This window comes from Fundulus heteroclitus, chromosome 3, assembly GCF_011125445.2.
Source record: "Fundulus heteroclitus isolate FHET01 chromosome 3, MU-UCD_Fhet_4.1, whole genome shotgun sequence".
Classification (NCBI taxonomy): domain Eukaryota; kingdom Metazoa; phylum Chordata; class Actinopteri; order Cyprinodontiformes; family Fundulidae; genus Fundulus; species Fundulus heteroclitus.
The window spans coordinates 33,639,151-33,659,622 of NC_046363.1; the positions used below are offsets into that span (position 1 = coordinate 33,639,151).

The 20,472-nt window shown below is 40.9% G+C and overlaps 1 protein-coding gene across 1 annotated transcript; it reads right to left on the bottom strand.

Annotated features, from left to right (window-relative positions):
• Positions 1–8,754: 8,754 nt before the first annotated feature.
• Positions 8,755–13,717, bottom strand: utp11 (UTP11 small subunit processome component). The gene is made up of 8 exons (XM_012875058.3): positions 13,519–13,717; positions 13,332–13,393; positions 13,128–13,230; positions 12,893–13,003; positions 10,865–10,958; positions 9,389–9,519; positions 9,090–9,200; positions 8,755–9,003 (listed from the first exon to the last, which is right to left on the bottom strand). Exons 1-8 carry the CDS (start codon positions 13,576–13,578, stop codon positions 8,920–8,922), a joined length of 756 nt encoding a protein of 251 aa, XP_012730512.2. The 5' UTR covers positions 13,579–13,717; the 3' UTR covers positions 8,755–8,919.
• Between the last annotated feature and the right edge of the window lie 6,755 nt (positions 13,718–20,472).

Sequence of the window (20,472 nt, forward strand, 5' to 3'; positions counted from 1 at the left end):
TTTTTTTTTTTTAGTAGGGAAAAGAGTCCATGCATCTGATGCCGAGCTACTGTTCGGTGTGCATATGAAAGAATGAAATATCGTGTGAGTTTGTATGTGTTAGAGCAACTCTATGTGTGTTCCCAGAAGGTATTTCTGTCCAGTTAACAGACAGTGCAGAACCAGACTTCATACTGCATGATTGGTTAAACAGATTCAGAAACATCGTTTTTTCTGCCATGAAGGTCATGTAAAACTCTCAGGAAACTAAACAATAAAATACACCTATAGATATAGTGCCTTGCAAAAAAATTGATAGCCGTTGCTCCTTTCATCATTTTGGTGTCGCAACCTCTAAATTTAGTGTATTTAAATTTTATGGAATGTGACGTGATAGGCCAAGACATAGCAGCACAAAGTTATGAAGTGCTCGCTAAACCAGACATGGTTTTCAAATTTGTTTGCAAAATGAAATCAAAAGAGTGTGACAAGCATATGAATTCAGCCCCCGCTTATCAATGCTCTGTAGAACATCCTTTCCTTCCAGTTGCAGCTGCAATAACTAGCATCGTTGCACATCTAAAGACTGGAATTTCTTCATTGCAAAATTGCTCAAACTCAGACAGATTGACTGTAAACCGTTCTGTTGAGGCTCTGGATTTATAACCAGGGCTATTGTGCTGTTGGAAGGTCAATCGCTGCTCCAGTTGTAGCTTCTTAGCAGGTTATCTCCACGATTTTCCTGCATTCGCTCCATCACTCTTCCCATCAACACTGACCAACTCCCTGGTTCATGCAGAAGGGAAATATCCCCTCAGAATGATGCTGCAGTCACCATGTTTCATCATTGTCCTGAACTGCCAGAGGAACGTCTCGTGGATTAATTTCAACAGTAGTTTTCTTCTTGTCAGGTTTCCATAAATATTTCCAAGACTAATAGCTATCATTTTGACAGACCCTCCCACCTTGAGCTGTCGATCTCTGCAGCTCCTCTAAAGTTACCAATGGGATTTTGGGCCACTTTCCTAAATATGGTAGTTTTACAGCTGTGGCGTATTCTTTTACTATTTTAGTCAGCTTTACAGAACAGCAGTATTTATATTGGAATTCAGTTCCACACTTTCCAGGCTATTCACTAATTAGGTAACTTCTGCAATTGGTTGATATTATTTAGGGGTATCATATTGAAAATGGGAATGCCGGAGATAGGCACCAGCAACCCTCGCGACCCCACAAAGGACAAGCGTGACGGAAAATGGATGGATGGATATTGAAAATGGCGAAATTTGTATGCACGCCATATTTTTCAGATTAGTTTTATCTTTATCTTTTACAACAAAAAGAAAAATCCAAATAAAACACATTGAACATGACAAAATGTGAACAAGTACTAGTATACGTTCGCAAGGCACTGTGATGCTTGATGCTTAAGGAGCGACCTAAAGAAAAGTAGAAAATTTGTGTGAAAGTAAATAAAATGAACAAACTGAGAAAGAACCGGAAAAATAAAAAGGGAGCGGTGAATCCGACTACAGCTTTCCTCATTAGCCATACAGAGCTTCTTGGCTCCTCTCCCACACCTCCCGGCTCATCATCGCCTGGGCCATGGCTGCCAGCGCACCCCCACTTCCACGAGCCATCCCTCCTGCCACATCTTCCCAGTCCCTCCCTCCCTTTGCTCCCATCCCCTATAATCACACCCGCAATCACAGTCCCTAATTAGGTTAATTAATTTGTATCAGCCCTTGTAGGGACTTGGCTGATGAGGCAGCCATAATAGCGTCAGCAACTCCTTCCCACTAAAAAGAAGGGGGGGGTAGACAAAGATCTGATGCAAGACTAGAAACCAGGGGTCACATTTTTATCCCCCATCCCCAAACCTCTCTCTCGCCCCATCACATTGCACCCCCCCCCCTCCCCTCCGGCTTTGTTATTCAAAAGGATGACACTGACACCTAAACAGTGATATATAACCCGTCATGTCACAATACGCCTCTCTGTCCACGGGAATGGAAACATTCTGTGCCATAATAGTTGAGTTTACACCTTTCCAGTGGCACGGCACTTCCCTGCATTTATCCGCGTGTTGTTCTGCTTGTTTGTTTACACTGCTTTCGTGGTGTTTTCAGGAGCGGAGCAAAAAAAAAAAAAAAGAAAAACGAGAGGGGGGGGGGGTGCAAAAAAAGAAAACAAAACTGTATGATAATGATTCTCTTGGCGGTTTGTCTGCGCGAGTCGTCAGAGATGCCGATCGAAGCATCGCATTACAATCAGCGGCCCTCGTCGCCCCTCATCAGGCCACTGACGAACAAACTCTGATTAGCACAACCATCTGATTACCGCAATCACCCGGCTAACCACGCACGAGTGCTGTCCCCCATGCCAGCGCGCGCACACATCCATCGGTGCTATCTGAGCAGATCCGAGGCAGACGCAAAAAACAGCTCTCATCATGCATTGTCACACAATTCCCATTAGAGAAGTGAAGGTTAGAGAAACACGCCGGAAAAACTTTGAGTTTTGAGGCCGATGAAAATGCTAAGAATATTATAATGGAGTGGAAAAGGGCATGACAAATCCGCAGCTTACTGTATCAACCTGTCCCCCCATCTTTGCATTTTTTATCTTTTTTTTTTTTATATCGCGGATTTCTTCGGAAACACACAAATGCCGGTCCTACGGAGGGACCGTTGTGAGGCATGCAGACGCATGCATAAATATACATACGCGGCAATCTCAGGCAGACAATGACACAAGGAGGCCGCAAGACAAGGACAGATCCGGTAGTTAAAGCGTAATGAACACGTCCCCAAGGCACGAACCTGGCATTCCCCTGAATGATGGACTGACAGTAATGCAGAGGCAGATGGGTGCGCTCCACGCCCCGTTCAACACCACACACACACAAACACACACGACTGTGCACACACTCCCTCCCCCTGGTGCATCCTGGGCCTCTCTCCTGCAGAGAAATACCCCCTGTAGGTCTGATGTGGAGGTGGGGGCGTAGCAGGGGTCCTGTGTGCATAAATGCGTGTGTGTGTGCGTGTGCGAGCAACGAGAGGTGGGGTGCGCAACTATGAGGCCCCTGTCATGATTTAGGCTCCCATGCAAATTTAATCAATTCGAGTACCTCTCACCAGCCAGGGCTCATTAGTGGCAATTTAAAAAGGAGGCTCTGTGATCCCCACCTCTTCGCAAGAGCCAGACTTTTAACTCGGGCATGCACTTGCAAACCCACACAAACATGCTAAGATACACATTGAAATCCAAACACACACACCAAAAGGCACGCACATCAGGGGCACTGTCAAGGCCCCTGATGTGCAAAAATTTTCCTTCAGACATCTTCCCTCTGGCGTGGAGAAAGACACTGCCTCTTCCTTCCCCCCACTCATCTGTCCCTACTGTCTTTCCACAACTTCAAAAGCCCCTTGACGCACAGCCTTAAGTTAAAGGAGGTGTGTGTGTGTGTGTGGGGGGGGGGGGGGGGGGGGGGGGGGATTCACTGATAAATACTACCTCTCATCGTCCCTTTGCAACAATGGCACATACCCTCCCAACACTAAAATTCCAGGCTACCTCTCTCCTCTCCACACTTCTCACTCTGAAGCTCTCCGTAATTGGGGGGATCGATTAGCACCGTCCTTAACCATCCTTAACCCTGGATCTGTATGCAGGGCAAGTGTGTGAAGGAGCTGGGTGAAGGTGCAGCGCTTTCTGAGGAGCAAGCACAAGGTGAAAGAAATGCAGGAGAACTAGATTTGTATACATATCGTTTATGAGTAAGAAAATATAGGCACAAAGCATGGCCTGCCAATGATCTACGGGCACAGATAGGTTTGTAGAGGTAGAAATATGTAAAAAATTAATTCAGCTTTTAATGCAGTATCAGAATCTCACACTGAAAATAAAATGTCTGCCCTGGGTCTTGTCTTATGAACCGTTCAAGCTCACCCCACAGGACTTCAGGATTTAGTCCTGGGAGACGAGAAGGTATGTTTCTGGATCATTATTCAGCTGAAAGACCAAAGGGCAACCCATTTTCAGTCTTCTGTCAGAGTAATGGCAATTGTAACTTTAAATGTTCAAGTTTCAAAATTTAAGGGGCTACTACTCCAAACAAGGCTCCCGGAAGCTTCAAAAAATAAACAGACATAGACCATTATACACCCTCCACCATGCCTAATAATGGACATGAGGTGTTTTTCTCATTCAGTCTCTATTTGATGTCTATTTGTGGCATGTTTCCCGCAAAAAAAGGTCTCTTTGTCTCTCCTGACAAAAGCACACAATTTTTTATATTATGTGCACACTTCATGATAACACGACAGAAATACGTAGTTTTAGTGTCTGACTTGGTGGCCCTAAGTATCGATAACGCTCTTTGTTGCAGTCCTCCAGTGGTACGCCATGGAGTTTTTTTTTAAAACCTCCCTAACCATCCTGCATGGTGGGATAATAAATATCGGTCCTCTACCATCCCCGTGGCTGTTGGCTAAAAGAATGGGCCTCTGTGTCGCGCCGTATTTGCACTCCAGGGAAACAGAACGTTTTTAAGAACTTCCTTGACTCCTTGGTCAGTTTAAAAAAGTTCGAATTGGGTTCAATTTATTCTCAGGGGGATTTTGCTAAAAAAAAACAACAACAACAAAAAAAAAAAAACATTTTAAGCACAGAAAGAAATATCCCCAACATAAAGGTTGGATTTTCCTCCAATCTTTTTTACATGCGAGAGAAAGCTACTGTTTTAAAAGATGTGTTTATTTAAAAGCCTTTTTTTCCACACATTTTAACAAGGGTGATCAAAAAAGTATTAGAACCTGTAAGTAACTCTTTCCTTTCAAAAAAAAAATCCAACGTGTCAGCTTTTACAGAGAAATCATTCTATGTGTCAGTTCAGATAAAATGTCCAGTGCAGACCAGAAGATCTGATAGCTGTCACTGGATTAATAAATGCTCATATCTATAAGCAGCAAACATATTGTTAGAATTGTTCTTTCTGAACTGTAATGGTGGCCCAGGATTAGGCCAACAAAACTAAATCTGGGCTCTGAAGGATTACAAACGCTGGATCTCAATTGAAGAGCCCCTAACAACGCAACCGTATAATACAACATCGGAAAACTGCGAAACCTTAATGGAAGTTATATCCTGATAATTACATTTGGAAAACAAGGCTCTATTGTCCCTTACTTCCTCTTAACCAGGCTTCACTTTCCCTCTCCAGCAGCACCAGGGTTTGTGTCATACCCTGCAGCTGTGCGGCTGCCACCCTGTGCTCCACTTCCAGCTCCCATTCCAAAAAGTGACTATTCGTTAACAAACCTCACGGGTCATTAACTTTAGAGATGGCATATGGGATGGAAAGACGGCCTGTGCGAGCTGCCAAATGAGTTATGGGGAGGGGGGGCTCAGACAAAAGAGGAATGCCTGTCTATATCTTTAAAATCAGAAGGTCACCCTCTGCCCACCCCTGAGCTTTGCCACTGCGCTCCAGCGCAAGAGCCCCGTCGCTGGAGGGGGGGAATAAAAGGAGAGCTTGAGTAGGGACAGAGGCTTGTCTGTGCTCGGGTTGCATAGTCAGCGAGGGGTCCCGGAACTGCGCACACAGTGTTTTGACCCCTGGGCTCCTCTTAACGACCTACAAACCTTCAGCTTATGGACAGTGGGCCCCGGGGTCCTGGTTCACGCACGCTCTCTCAGCATTGTGACGCATTATGGGGGGGGGGGGGGGGGGGGTTAGGCAGAGAATGTGATTTACAAACACGAACAGGATACACACTGCAAAAACAGAACTAAAAATAAGTAAAAAATGTCTTGAAATTAGTGTGTTTGTACTTGATTTAAGCAGGTAAATAAGATTATCTGCCAATAGAATGAGTATTTTCATCTATAAAATATGATAATTAGATATACTGAACTTGAAATAAGATGATGGAGATGAGTTGTTCTTATTTAAAGTGCATACATTTTATTCCATTGACAGATAATCTTATTTACCTGCTCAAATCAAGGAGAAACGCACTAATTTCAAGAGATTTTTACTTATTTTTAGTTCTGTTTTTGCAGTGCACCAGCTCTGAAATGAACAATCAAGCACTGGAACATGGCAGAAAAGCTCCGCGGTGTTGTCTCTATAAAAAGTCGCTTTGAATATTTTAAACCACCACGTTCTCAAAAGCAACATGATTCGTTTTAAAGCGTTCAACGGTTTCAAAGCTGATGGGTTTGATTTACAAATCAGACATGAGGTGGACTCTGTTTGTCTTCGGCTGATTCGGCTCATCCTGAGCTGTCGGCTGTTCCGATGCCCTCTCCCCTTCCTCCCCTCCCCACTCAGTGGCTCCCTGTTGAAGCTGATGGACGAGGTCCGCTTATGAAGCTGCGAAAAGCAAAATGATCAGTCAAGTCAGCATCACTGTGATCTGCTGCCGGGAGCCAGATCTTAGTCTGCACCACAGGTTGAAGGAGGCGCCGATACTCATCCCACACACGTGCGACCACATAGGACGACAGACACACAACCTTATATGGTCATTTTGATATATGACTGCCAATACGACGGGTGTGCGGTTGTTTTGCTGTATCTATAGTCCTTTACAAAAGTTTTTGTAAGTAAAAAAAATCTGAAAAGCGTGGTGTCTATTAGAATTGTTTCTGTAAGTCAGTACTTGTCATAGCCGCCTTTTGTTGCAGCTGCATGTCTTCTGAGGTGGCAAACAGTTTTTGCACATCTAGAGACTGAAATGTTGCCAGTTTGTCTGTTTTCTTTTTCATTTATTGACCTCAATATGTGCTTTAAGACATGCAAACAAGGAGACTAAAGTGCATAGCAATAAAATATCTCTGCAAAATAGCTTACGCTTGTTTATAGCATCTGAAATTAATATTTCTCAATTCTTATTCAAAATTCTCTTGTGGATTTAGGTCTTAATTTTGACTGAACAGAGATCCCATGAGATGTTAAAAACCTGGGATGCTGTTTTGTACCCTTTTGTACCCTTCAAACGTCTCCAAAGGTTTCTGCCTGACCCGTTTACTCCGTTCCTTGGTCTTCATGATGCTGTTTGTTCACCCATTTTCTCAGAAGCCTGATTTCCACAAGAACATAATTGGCTCAATTAAGGGACGGTTATCAAGGGCCAACAGGGGCCAGTACCCCTGTAGAACTGGTCCTGGCCCGTTATGGCCCCTGTACTAAATACATTACTTTAAATACATTTCTTATGATATATGGTGACAAAGATATTGTAACTGATTGGTCACTTGGACCGACTGCATTTTTTACTTTTACAGTTTTACTCTAACAATAATTTCAATATTAAACTATTTCACGTTTAGCTCTGTCTGTATTGAGATAGGAGCAGGGGTCTGCAACCAGCAGTTCCAGAGCCACAATTGGCTCTTTGGCTCCCTCAATATATTAAACGATTAAATATTGATCCGTTTAGTTTTTTATCCCTATCTTTTTTTCTGTGCCCCCATGAAAGAACAGTGGCCCCTCTGCTAAATTTGGTGTAGAACCCCCACTAGCTCGATTTGTTTTTAGGGTTATCCATTAGGTACTGGTAGCCCCTCTTTTAACATCTACTTGGCCAGGGCTTCTAACCAAGCCAAGCAGGAGATATGACTTCAGATGAGATGCAAGGATTTTTGAGCATGACGGCTTATGAGAGCTTAGGAGGAAGGTAGCCGGCAGTTTGTTACTTTTCAGGCTACCTTGCTATGATGACCCCACCCATAGTGAGGTGGGGTCATCAAGGGGAAATGACCCGAACTGTGTAGAATCGAGCGGAGCTGAGTCGGATTGAGCCGAGCGAGTGCTAATGTAAAAGAGCCATAACAATCCTCCGAGGCCTTCACAGAACACCTGCATTCATACAGATTACCTTGACAAGCAGGAGGACTGCTTCCTATTTAGGTGACCTCTGAAGGTAATTGTTTACATTTGATTTAATTATAGGCATGTCATAGTGAAGAGGGAGGAATCCACACTTTTCTGATTTGAATTTTTTTTTTAAACTGTTGAAAACCATTTACTTTACAACCATGTTGTAGCCGCTGCAACCACAAAATCCAAGTAAAACAGAGTACGGTTTGGAGTTTTAATGAGAAAGAGTTCAAATTGTATACTTTTGTGTGCAGCTGTCTAATTTTCTGAACTATACCAAATTTTGAACATGCGGCAATTAGCAAAAAAATTTCAATAAAACAACATACGAAGAAGAAAATGTTTCAAATAATGAAAAAAAAACAAAACAAAAAAACAGACTACAACTGGTTTAGGATTTTTCTGACTGCGATTCATTTCCTAACATTGGAAGGTGATGAGAACACCTAACACTTTGTGCAACTTGCATAGATTGAACAATACGGCCAAGGGCATCATATTCTCAAATTCAGATCAGAACATGCTACTATATTAAATGAGTTGGTGAAATGTGCCTGTGCTATTCATCCAGTGGCTAAAACATATATTTAAGGAGTCTAAACGCATTTATCACAAATGTAACATCTGGAGCACCCTCATACTAGAATTCAGATAGAAAAAAAAATGCTTAGTCAAAGATCACTAATGCCCCCTAGTGGTAACAACATATATTGGCACCATTTAAGCAGCTGTTGACCAGGGCATGAATGACATCTTTTCAAACTCAGCCTAAGGCGCCTTCAGAAATCATCCACTTCTTCTCCTTCCTGCAGCAAAAAGATCTGGAAACTCAAGTTTCTAAGTCAACAGCAGCGCATCTCATTGTGAAGGAGACAAACAACGCGCATGTGTTGGTTTTTATTTGAAAGAAACTAATATGTTTACACAAATATGAACAAAGCGGCACCACTGCAACAATTCAGTGGAAAAGATTTGTCGTCTTCTCCATCTGCTGGAATCAAAGGTAAGCTCCTATCCCAAAACTAAGCGGTCCAAATAGTCCTTCCTTAGCGTTTCCTCTTGGAGTCAAACTTGTAAATAGCTGCAGAATACACAGTCTCATTTTTCACCTTCACTTTCTTGTTTTTATCCTGGAGACAAAGTAAAAAATAATACATAAGAAACACAAATGTAGGCTATAAAGATCCTGGTGGTAAAGCTTTAAAGATCTACTCACCTGTAGATCTTTACGGGTCTGAATTTTCTGGCTGATGACAAACATTTTCTTCTCTCTGTCAATCCTCTGGGAAAGGATTTTATACTGATGCCTTCTCTGCCTGGCCATCTTCTGCAGGTGAAGCAAACATAAGGGGACGTTTTGCTCACTGGGCTCAACAGAAAAATCAATAATCAAATAGCTAAAGTGGAATTTTTTTTTTTTTTTTGAAAGGAGCTGTCAGTAAAGACTCCACATGGCTAAACCTGTAGCTAAAAACACAAAAACAGCAAGCAACCAACACTGTAAATACAGCAAACCTTTATAATTTCAGGCTGCACGGCTCCTTTGATGCTCTTGGTCTCCAGTGTTTGCAGAGTTGGTCTGTTGTACGCGCGATCCACCAGCTCTGGAGCAGTGTTGAGGTGGCTGGCCAGGTCAAAGCTCTCCACTGAGGGAACACATGCAACAATACAGCGCTTTATACCAGTATTCAGCCCCGATGGTTTTCACATATGTTGTTTCAGATTGCCTGAAATTGTGAGGGATCTGCACAATATAGTCTAACATGTAGAAGTGAAATGAGAACAGTAAAAAAAAAAAAAAAAAAAGAATATTGGCATGTGCATATTTATATATATATAACTCCTTTTCTATAAAGCCTCAAAAATGTTCTGTTGCAACCAATTACCTTGAAAAGTCACATAATTGGTGAAATGTCCACCTGTGAGCAATCTAAGTGCCACATGGCCTGTCAGTATAAACACAGCTTTTCTGAAAAGCTCCAGAGGCTGCAGCATCACACCATGAAGACCAAGGAGCTCTCCAAACAAGTCAGGGACAAAGTTGCTGAGAAGTGCAAGTCAGGGTGGGGGTATACAAAAAAGAGAAAGAAAAAATGGATCCAAATCTTTGATGTTGTCCTGGATCACAATCAAAATCATCATTTTCAAAAGCACGTTACAACAAAAAGCCTGCCAGGAGAGGGCAGCCCACCAAAACTCTCAGACCGGGCAAGGCGGGCATTGATTGGAGAAGCAGCACAGAGACCAAAGGTAGCCCTGAAGGAGCTGCAGAGCTCCACAGCAGACACTGGAGGATCGGTCAACTGGACCACAATAGTGTCCACTCTATAGAACTAGGCTTCATGGAAGTGTGACCAGAAAAAAACAACATTATAGTGTGTATAGCGTTAAAAATAAGAAGTTGACCAGAAGGCATGTAAGCGACTCCCCAAATGATGGACGATGATGCTCTGGTCAGAAGAGACTAAAATTTTACTTTTCGCCCATAAAGGATCTGGCAAGTTGTCACGGTCTGACAGACCCGCTAAGTCTGACGCAAACCCAACACATTAAAAATTTCAAGACCACCATCCCCACAGTGAAACATGGTGGTGGCAGCATCATGCTGTGGGATGTTTTTCAGCAGTGACAGGGAAACCGGTCCAAGGCGAGGGAAAGATGAACAGTGCTGAATGCAGGGATATTCATAATTAAAACTGCTAAACCTGTTGAGCGTTTCTCTTATTTTGTCCTATTTGTTTGCTCCACAATGAATAAAAAACGAAATATAAATTAAACGAAAGCAAACTCTCCAACAATCCCTTTTAATTCCAGATTGTGAGGCAACAAAACGTGAAGAATGCCGAGGTGGATTGACTACTTTTCCAAGGCATGACCAACTCTGCAGGTCTGTGTTTGTTCACAGCAACTCCTCCGCGTCCTGGGCGAGCAATAATTACATTCCAGGCATCTACAATTCAAAATCTCCATCTACTAAACACTCGTCCTTACCTTCCTTTTTGGAATCAACAAAAAAAGTGTGCTTGCTCCTTTGTTTGCTCTCTGCATCCAGAAGATGGAGCTCTCCTTTCAGCTTCTCTATTTTCTGAAAGAAAACAGACATTTGAAAAAGTCAAGGAGAATCCCTACAGACAGAAACCATCAAGCCCAAATTATCGCAGAATTCATCACACCAGTCAGCTAGGTGTGTGTTTGTCACCATTACCAAAATACATTTAAACCCTCTATCCTACATTGAGCGTGTTTCCATTATAATCCTTCTACAATTCGACAAACTCAATTCATGGTTCAGACTTGATCTCAGCTTCAGAGGTACACCTCCAAGCCCATGTTGACATCTTGATCTCAATAATTTAAAAGTTCATTTATTTTAGCGATTAAGAGTCATAAAGTGAAATTCATATTCTATTTATTACAGCTACAAATGTTTTTTTCATTTTCACGTCTTAAAACTACAGAAGTTTCACACACAAAAAAATTACACATTATGCAAGCCGAGTAACAACTGTATTCATGTACTGTGGAGTGCATGCACACGATACTTGGTCTGGTGTCCTTTTGCAGGAATCCCAGCATCAATGCGGCGCAGCATGCAGGCGGTCAGCCTGGGCCTCTGCTGAAGTGTTAAAGAAGCCCAGGTTGCTTTGATAGCCGCCCGCGTGGTTTACGCTGGTGTCTTGTCTTCCTCTTGGCATTAATCTATAGATTCTCTTTTGGGCTTAGGTCTAGGAAGTTTGATGGCCAACGAAGCACAGCGACAGTTACGCAAGACAACAATGACTGTAAAAAATGTCTCGTTGAAACTCCAGAAACTTGGATTCTGCTCCTCTTCTAAGGGCTTAAGTAGAAGGATGCTGGACTTCTTCTCTTGTTTGTTGAAGACATATAACCTCTAATCCAAAATGTTTCTCCAGCTCTTAACATGGTTGGAAGTAACAGGCTTATAAACACTTAGGGTAATAAGCACTTAGGGTTGTCCAGAACACTTAGGGTTGTCCAGTTCTTGCTGACCAAGAACCCACTCCCGTGTTATCCGTTTCACACCACTCTTCCTCTGGCCTCTGGAACCTTCATTTCAAAATGAAACGCAAACTTTCCTGGCTTTGGACCACAGAGAAACAATCCAGCTCTTTTTTTCTCCTTAGCCCAAGTAGGATGCCCTTGATGTAATGTCTGGTTCTACAGTGGCCTAACACAGGTAATGTGATTGCTGTCGCCATTCTGTGTGTGCTGGCTCTTAACGACCTAACTCCAGCTGCAATCCAAGCTTTATGAAAGTCAACCAAATGCTTAAAGGAGCTTTATATATATGATTATTCACCCTTTCTTCCACTAAACTTTCCAATAGCAGTGACTTGTTGTGATTTATACACTCCATGTGGATCATTTCAAAGACTGCCTGGTGAACCAGTGTAAAGTGTTCATCATAATTGTATAGGTAACACAACATTCGTATATTAAACTGTATTTTATTGGTCCTGTTTTAAATTTTCTGGGAAACTAAATTTTGTGAATATGCTGTTAATCTATGCAAGCCGAGTGACGCTGTTGCCTTGCAGCAAGAAGGTCCTGGGTTCAAGTCAGCCCTGGGTCTTTCTGCATGGAGTTTGCATGTTCTCCCTGTGCATGCGTGGGTTCTCTCCAGGTACTCCGGCTTCCTCCCACAGACCAAAAACATGACTGTCAGGTTAATTGGTGTCTCTAAATTGTCCCTAGGTGTGAGTGTGTGTGAATGGTTGTTTGTCCTGTTTGTCTCTGTGTTGCCCTGCTACAGACTGGCGACCTGTCCAGGGTGTACCTCGCCTCTCGCCCGGTGAATGCTGGAGATAGGCACCAGCAACCCCATGAGGGATTAAGCGGATCGGAAAATGGATGGATGGATGCTGTTAATCTATGCATTATACATGTTTAATTTTTTTAACAGAATTACACTACCTTTTCAATAACATTGCAATTCACTGAGGTACCCCTGTATTACTGCTCGTGGAAACAGACTGGACCTGGGACATGCTGACGCACCTTGGCCTCTGCAACCCGTTTCATCTCCACATATTTTATGTCCTGCGACCTCATCACTTTCTTCTGCTCTTCCGTCATCTCCTCAGTGGTCTTCATCGTATGAACTCCATCCTGTCAGCATGCCACCAAACACAGCAAAACAAAACAAGAAGAAAACACACACACATTTCAGTCAGACCCAGATATAGAGAAATCTATAAAATGGTCTGAAAAATGATGCTGGGTTGTTTCTAACCTCCAGTTTGGAGCTGATCATGTTGAAGTAAAACTCATCTGGGTTTTTCTCCAGAGCTTTCTTCCGAAGAGCAGCAAGGGTGTTTTGTTTCTTGTGATAATCACTATAATAATTACAAGAGACACAAAGATAAATATGCATTCTATCAATATTAACATATATTTAATCAAAAATGAATAAAAACCGACCGAAAACAAAACTTACTCTGCTCGAAGTTTGTAGTCTTTCTTCTTCTCCAACAAACCCATATTTTTCCTGAAACCAAGCTGGTGTGACAAAATGAAACCATTAATATTTTATCGTTATGAGAAATTAATCCTAATATGAGAACCGAACCACACATTTCTAAGCATAACTGCTTGGCTGACCAAGAAATCATTTAAATGTTCACCTGAGATCTCTCATGGTGGTTCCTCTGTCGGGACTTCAGCGCTTTTCTGAACGAGGACATGATTGGAAAGCCTGCGAACGCACAATAACGCCAAAAGACCGTCAAAACCGATAAATCTGAAGTTGTTTATCACAGAAACGCAGCAAGCTAACCGATGCTTCGGTTGTGATGCTTCCTGAGTGCCGAGCACGTGGTTTCCTGTATGCCACGGCGTGTGTCTCATTTCCTGGCCGCAGATTCGCAACTGTGTGACAAAACTTTACGAAAAAGGAATGAAATGAAAATAAAAATGTGAAATTCGCCTTCTGTTTTTGGTTTTTAGATTTTTTTGTTGTTTTGTGAATAATAGCTGACACAGTAAAAAAAAACGTTTTTCATCAGTCACGTTGGAGTTGATTTTGGGCACTGCAGATAAGCGCAACAACACTAGAGGGCGCTGTTGCACAGAGAATTCAAGTTTTAAACGGTACCTAAACCTGAGTAATTTGTAGTAGTGGTAACTGCAGTTATTTGACGTATAACCTTTAATCTTTGTAGCCACTGTCTTATAATTAAGAGTCAGTATTATAGTGCAAGTATAGTGTTGGATTATGAGTACATCCTTTACTTAAGTCCAAGCTTGAACACCGCTTGTTCACAAGTCTGTTATAAAAAAAACTATTAAAGTCTAATAGCTTGTAGTTTTTCCTGCTGTTCTTGGTGGGGACTTAACTCATGTTCAACAACTCAGAAACAACAAATAATCTTTTTGTTTTTCTTAACAGATCAACATCCTGATATTTTTCTTCTATCAACCAACTTTAAAAACACACAATCTAAATGCTGTTGTTTGCAAAAGTATCCAAACTTGTATACTACCTTGAAGGTTTTCAGCTTTTCTTTCTGAATACAATTTAAAAACATGCCTGTGCAAATTGTCAGTTATCCGGGTCAGCGCATCAGCAAACAGGCTTAAATCGGAGGCAACCGGACTTTCCCTCAGTTCTTTCTGAAAAGGTTTCGACACTCCTCCATGAGTCTTTGTCAATTCTGGTGGCTCACACTTGTGCAACCTGATGTTGGTGGGCTGCTGTTTTTAAGGACATGGAGGCCCATAAAATTTCTGCATTTATTTTATTGTGATTTTATGTGAAAGGCTGAGTCAATGCTTTAGAGAACCATTCCATTCTAGCACTGGCTGTATGTTTAGGGTCACTGTTTTACTAGAAGCTGAATCCCAAACTAGTCTCAATTTGTTTGCAACTTATAACAGCGTTTTTTATTTATTTATTTCCTTTTTTCTCCATTGTTGCCCTTTATTTAGCTTAACCCTTCTTCCCTTCAACTCTGACCGGCTTCCTTGTTCCTGCTGAAGAACAACTCCCCAAAGAGACAAACTTATGTATATATATCTAATTTGTCTACGCCATCAACACTAAGTCAAATTCCTTGTACGTGCAAACCTACTTGGCAAAAAACTTGATTCTGATTCTGATTCTAATAAGCCACTGCTAAGGATCCCCAAACCATCACGGTCCTCCCATAAATTAAACTCAGATAGACTTTTATAAATGCTTGAATTTTAACACAGAGAATATGTCTTATGTTTATTTTTTTTAGAATATGCTTTATAAGTAGATTTCATCATAGATAAATACATTATTTTGAAAGGGCTTCTATTTTTTTATTTAAGTTTTAAAGGAATATCCAAGTGTACAATGTAAAGGAATAAGCATTGTTGTGTTACCATAGGTACATCTCAGCAAACTATAACCAATTATCTGTGATTGCTTCTAAAATCAGGCCCCCTCTCCCAGTTCCACCAAATCTGGATTGAAACACAGTTAGAGGTGGTGATGTTCTTAACAAGAAAAGACCTCATATAAACCTTTGCTTAACGTCCCATACAACCATGCTCCACAGCATTATGCTGCCAATAACAAGTTTTATTCTGTGTAGTGGTCTTTTCTAAGTCATAGACAGTGTAGGTTTTCCATCACATATGTCATTTTGCATTTAAGTTCCTTTTACCTAATTTGACCAGGGCACCTTCTCACACTTAGCTATGGGGATCATTGCATTGCCTAAACTTCAAACGATACTTTTTATGCCCAGTGGCTTTTTTCTTGTCACTTTTCAATGAAGGCTGGGTTTGTGAAGTGCACACCTGGAAGTTGTCCTATTGGCAGATTCTTCCATCTGAACTGTGGGTCTCTGCACCTCTTCAAGACCATAGGCCTCGTGACTGCTTCTCCATTGCACTCTTTGCCTTTACTTAATATACTGTGTTTAGGCTTTTCTTGTATTGACTGTCATTGCGTTTTTGTCACAGCAGATTGTACCAGTTTTGTGTTTATTTTTGTAAAATATTCTGCTTTATGCTTCTGTAAAGTAGAAAGATGCATGCAAAGAGGAACTGAAAAACTTGAGTTGCATTCAACCAATAACTTTTACATCACCCTGCAGGGATAGTGTTATTACTATCATTATTACTAATTATTAAACATTTATTTATACAAGCAGTCTTTTTGATTAGTCGAATAATAATATAGCTGTATAACAAAAACATATTTACTTAATGATGTTAATTCAATGCGCTATGTCTTTCTCAAAGCATTCAGGACAATAAAAGCTGCACAACTCAGATCAATTGCAAATCATAATAGGATTAATCATTTCACGTTGTTAACACCAAAAGCCGGGTAAAATGTATTCATTGGCTGCACTTTACAGACACAAAATATTTTTAGTAATGATGATAAAGGTTAGCTTTTGTCAGAATGAACAATTCACTTGGTAACAAGTTTGTATTTTTCAAACATCAGTTTGGTTCCCCAGGGTCGAAAAACTGTCTGATTTATGCACAGGCCCAACAGACTCCAAAGAGACCAACTCAGGCAGGAAATAAACTGCAACTTTCTTATTCAAACGTTAAGGGGTTTTATGAATTTGAACCACGGAGGAACTGTACAATCACGATTTTGCTCTTGAGACGGATACATATGGAGTCTCTTTGTTGTTCTTTCCTCTCCATTTAGAGATTCCTGCTGGAATTCAGTAGATTAGGGGGTCACTGCTCTACCCTGGGAGAAACCACTGTCCACTTCCTGAGACGATATAGACTGCAGCAACAAGAGACAAAGACAAAGCCACAGTGGCACCAGTCCCTTAATCTTACACAGACTTCAAGCTCTTTGTGGATGTAAGAAAAAAGCCAGTGAGACAGGGAGATATTCCACTCAACAACTATCCCCCCCCTCATCTAGGAAGGGTCACTGTCCTCGGCCAACCACAAGGAATTTATTTTATATGTGTGAGATTTGCCTGGCATGCTGAATGTTTTGTGGGTTTGCAGAACTGTGAATGGGATCAGTGTTTCCACATTATGTCACGGGCTTGTTTATCAGTCTGATGGCCGATGACCCTGTTCCCTGTGAAGGTTTCAGCCCGAGGTCTGTCTGATCCACCCAACCGCTAGCATGTTTCAACCAGACAAATACAGATGGCAGGCAAAACATCTTACGCCCTGACTTACTGGGCTCCATGCTGTTTAATTCATGTGAGTATTTATCATTACAAGTGAAATGCCTGGTGAGCCGCAGCAGGGGTAAATGCTACTTTGGAAATCAGAGGCTCGTAAGAAGCTGATGCAGGAGCAGAAGCACAAGAGCTTGTGGGTTTGTTCAGGGTCAGCAGTGGAGGAATGCCCTCGTGGAACAGATGCAGAACCGTTTGGTTTGCTAAAATGACCCTGTAAAAATAACACTGCTGACATATTGTAAGACTTCTGTGCTCAGGCTTAGCTCAGGGCTTTGGTATGTCTCCCCACACTATGGTTGGTCCTCATCTAGAGCGAGCTGCCAAGTCAAAAAAAAAATAAATAAAAAATGCATACGCCAAAAGATCCTCCTGTGTGGTGGTTTAGATGCATCTCCTTTTATTGGTTGTGATGAAACATAATGCATTATGGGTTAGAGCTGCCTATCATTTTCTCATTTATCTTGTTTTTCATAATCTAATGCTTATTTTAAAAGTGCATATTCTCTCCTGAATAAGATACCACTGCCTGGAACATCCTGTTTTATCACCAAGCCTTTTCTTTCCTTTTTTAAAATGACATCAACATGTAGCATGTCTGCAGAGGTGGGTAGTCTCTGGTTACATATACATTTGACAAAAAATAAGTACTTTTAGGAGCAGTTTTACAACACATTTCTTAACACTTCCACCTGAATGATATGATTTTAGTGTAATGTAACATTTTACTTAAGTGCGATCTCTAGCTATTCTTGCTGCCCCCAGTCACTTCAGTGAATGAAGAACAACCTCAAAATTAACCCAAAATTGTAAATGAGACAAACACACACCAGTTTGTTGAATACCTTTTGTTTGTACCTAAGCTTCATTGTTCTGTTATTTTCTGTCTGCTAAACCCAGTTTACCATCAAGTGAATATACAGTCAACAGTGCATATTGTCACTGGGAGAACTTTGCTCTGTTCGTGGTGAATGGGACTCAATAGGTGTATCACTTGTTTTGCAATCCAAAAGTTGTCAGTTCAAGTCCAGCTTCCATCCTGCCACATATTGATGCGTTGCTGGGCAAGGCACTTAATCCCACATTGCCTACCTGTCTATGTAGCACTTGGAGTGGTCAGAAGATTTATGTTGTGAAAAATGTTACACTTTCAAATTTTTATGATGCATCCACGAAGCACCAAATTTAGACCTGGCCAACTGGATTTTGAGGTTGAAATCCAGACTTATTGGACCAGGCACCATTTTTCCACCACGGTTGTGCAGTTTTGGTGAGCCTGTGTGAAATTGCAGCCTCACTTTTCTGTTCTTAGCGAACATGAGTGTGGTCTTGTGTTACTGGATCCCATATACTTCCAGTTTAAACTTGTTAAGTATTTAGAGATAGTATTCCGCATTCCTTGTAGTGAATGATTTGACCTAATGTTGCCTTTCTATTAGGGCTGGACGATAATTCAGTTATAATATATTTCGATCAATAGATGTGTTTCAATGATAGAAAAAAAGGGTCAATAAAAAGTTCAATAGTTTCCTTCCTTTTGCACTCTAGCCTATCATGTGGGTTAATATTACATTCTCCCATCCAATCACAAACGCAAACCCAGGAACCAAGCTTCGCCTCCTTCAGAGTTTTCCTTTCTTTAAAAAAAAATTAAGTTTTGGTAAAAAGTTGGTTGAATAAAGGGTTGAGCTTGAATTCAATGTGTGTTCTTTATCTAAAAATAGGTCATTAAGCAAATAAATTTGCCACGGCTGCACTTAAAATATATGGTTTGAATTTGTTGATAATTACTGACATCGATTAATATGATTTCTTTTTATCAATATGCTTTTTTCCCCTATATCGTCCAGCCCTACTTTCTATTGTCAGAGACTAATCAGCTCATCCTAATCAACAAGGTATTTTGGTCCACAAAATAAAGAAAAAATAAATAATCAGACCATCTTATCTGGCAACAACGGTACCACGTTCAAAGTCATAATGGACATACTGAACATCCATTATGACCACTAACAGGTGAATGAAAAAATAATCTCATCATCACGGCTTCCGTTAGCAAGTGAGATGTATCAGGCAGCAAGGGAACATTTTGCCCTAAAAGGTACTGTGTTAAAAGCAGAACAAATAGCCAAAGGTAATGCTTTGGGTGCTATTTGAGCCAAGTCGTGATTGCAAGATAACAGGATCAGAGCATCTCCAAAAACTGCAGCTATTGTGGAGTGATTCCAGGTTCTTGTTGGTCAGTATCAAAAGTGGTCCAAGAAAGTGTTTGAACTAGTGCAGACAGTGTAATACTTTGGGCAGTTTACTTCTTAAAAAACATTGTTCTTCATTAAGAGTAGCATTATTGTATTCTTACTCAAGTAGAAGTAAAAAGTAATCATCCAAATATACTACAGAGTAAAATTTGGTAAAAATGCTACCTGAGGGCTGAGTAGCCTTTTTGATAATAACTTATTGATTATATTTGTGAAAATTATGTAATTAGACAGACAACGTATGTTTTTTTGTCTATCTAATTGCATTATTTTCACAAATAAAAAGATACAAATATAAAGTTATGAGTAAATTCTGATATTTTAAATAATTTTATGATTCATCCATCCATCCATTTTCTAACACGCCTATCCCTCATGGGGTCACAAGGGGTGCTGGTGCCTATCTCCAGGTGTGAATGGGCGAGAGGCAGGGGTACACCCTGGACAGGTCGCCAGTCTATCACAGGGCAACTTAATGATTCATATGAATTTAATTTAAAAAAGTGTAAAACTACATAATACCATTTTTTCCCCCAAAAATTATTTTAGTAAATAAAGCTAGTTATTACCAAATTTTAGAAATCTTGGGCACCACCATCCATGTGGTTATTAATCTGGCACATGCCACCTAAGTGCTATTCACCTAAGTATCATCTCTATCCTTTCATGGAGCTACTGTTTCTTGATAGCTGTTGTCTACTTAGCAGAAGGATGTGTCCTGACATTCAGTTCAAATAGTTTTGGAGTGTTTTGAGGAGCACAACAACAAGTTTGAGGTGTCGAACCCAGTACTGTGGGATATCGGACAAAGAAGTCTAATCCATAGAGGCCACTCCCTGCATCTTATGGCTCCTAAAGGATCTGTAGTGAATATACAGGTTATCAAAATGTTGTTCATAAACAGTGTATAGTACTAGCGTAAACATTAATCAAAGCAACAGCATCTGAATACACGTTTAATAGGATCAAACTATGTGACCAGAAGGGGTGTGTCATCTATAAGATCCAAGTTTGACCCCTTTTTTGAAGATATCCTTCTATATTACAGTTCTTGCTATGAACTTTGTTTTTGATTTCAATCACATTGCCAATTTGAACACAATGGGGCTGACTTTAGCGAACAAAACAGGTGGTGTTTTTAGATTTTTCTCATTATAAACTGTTAGACTGAGAACCTTGT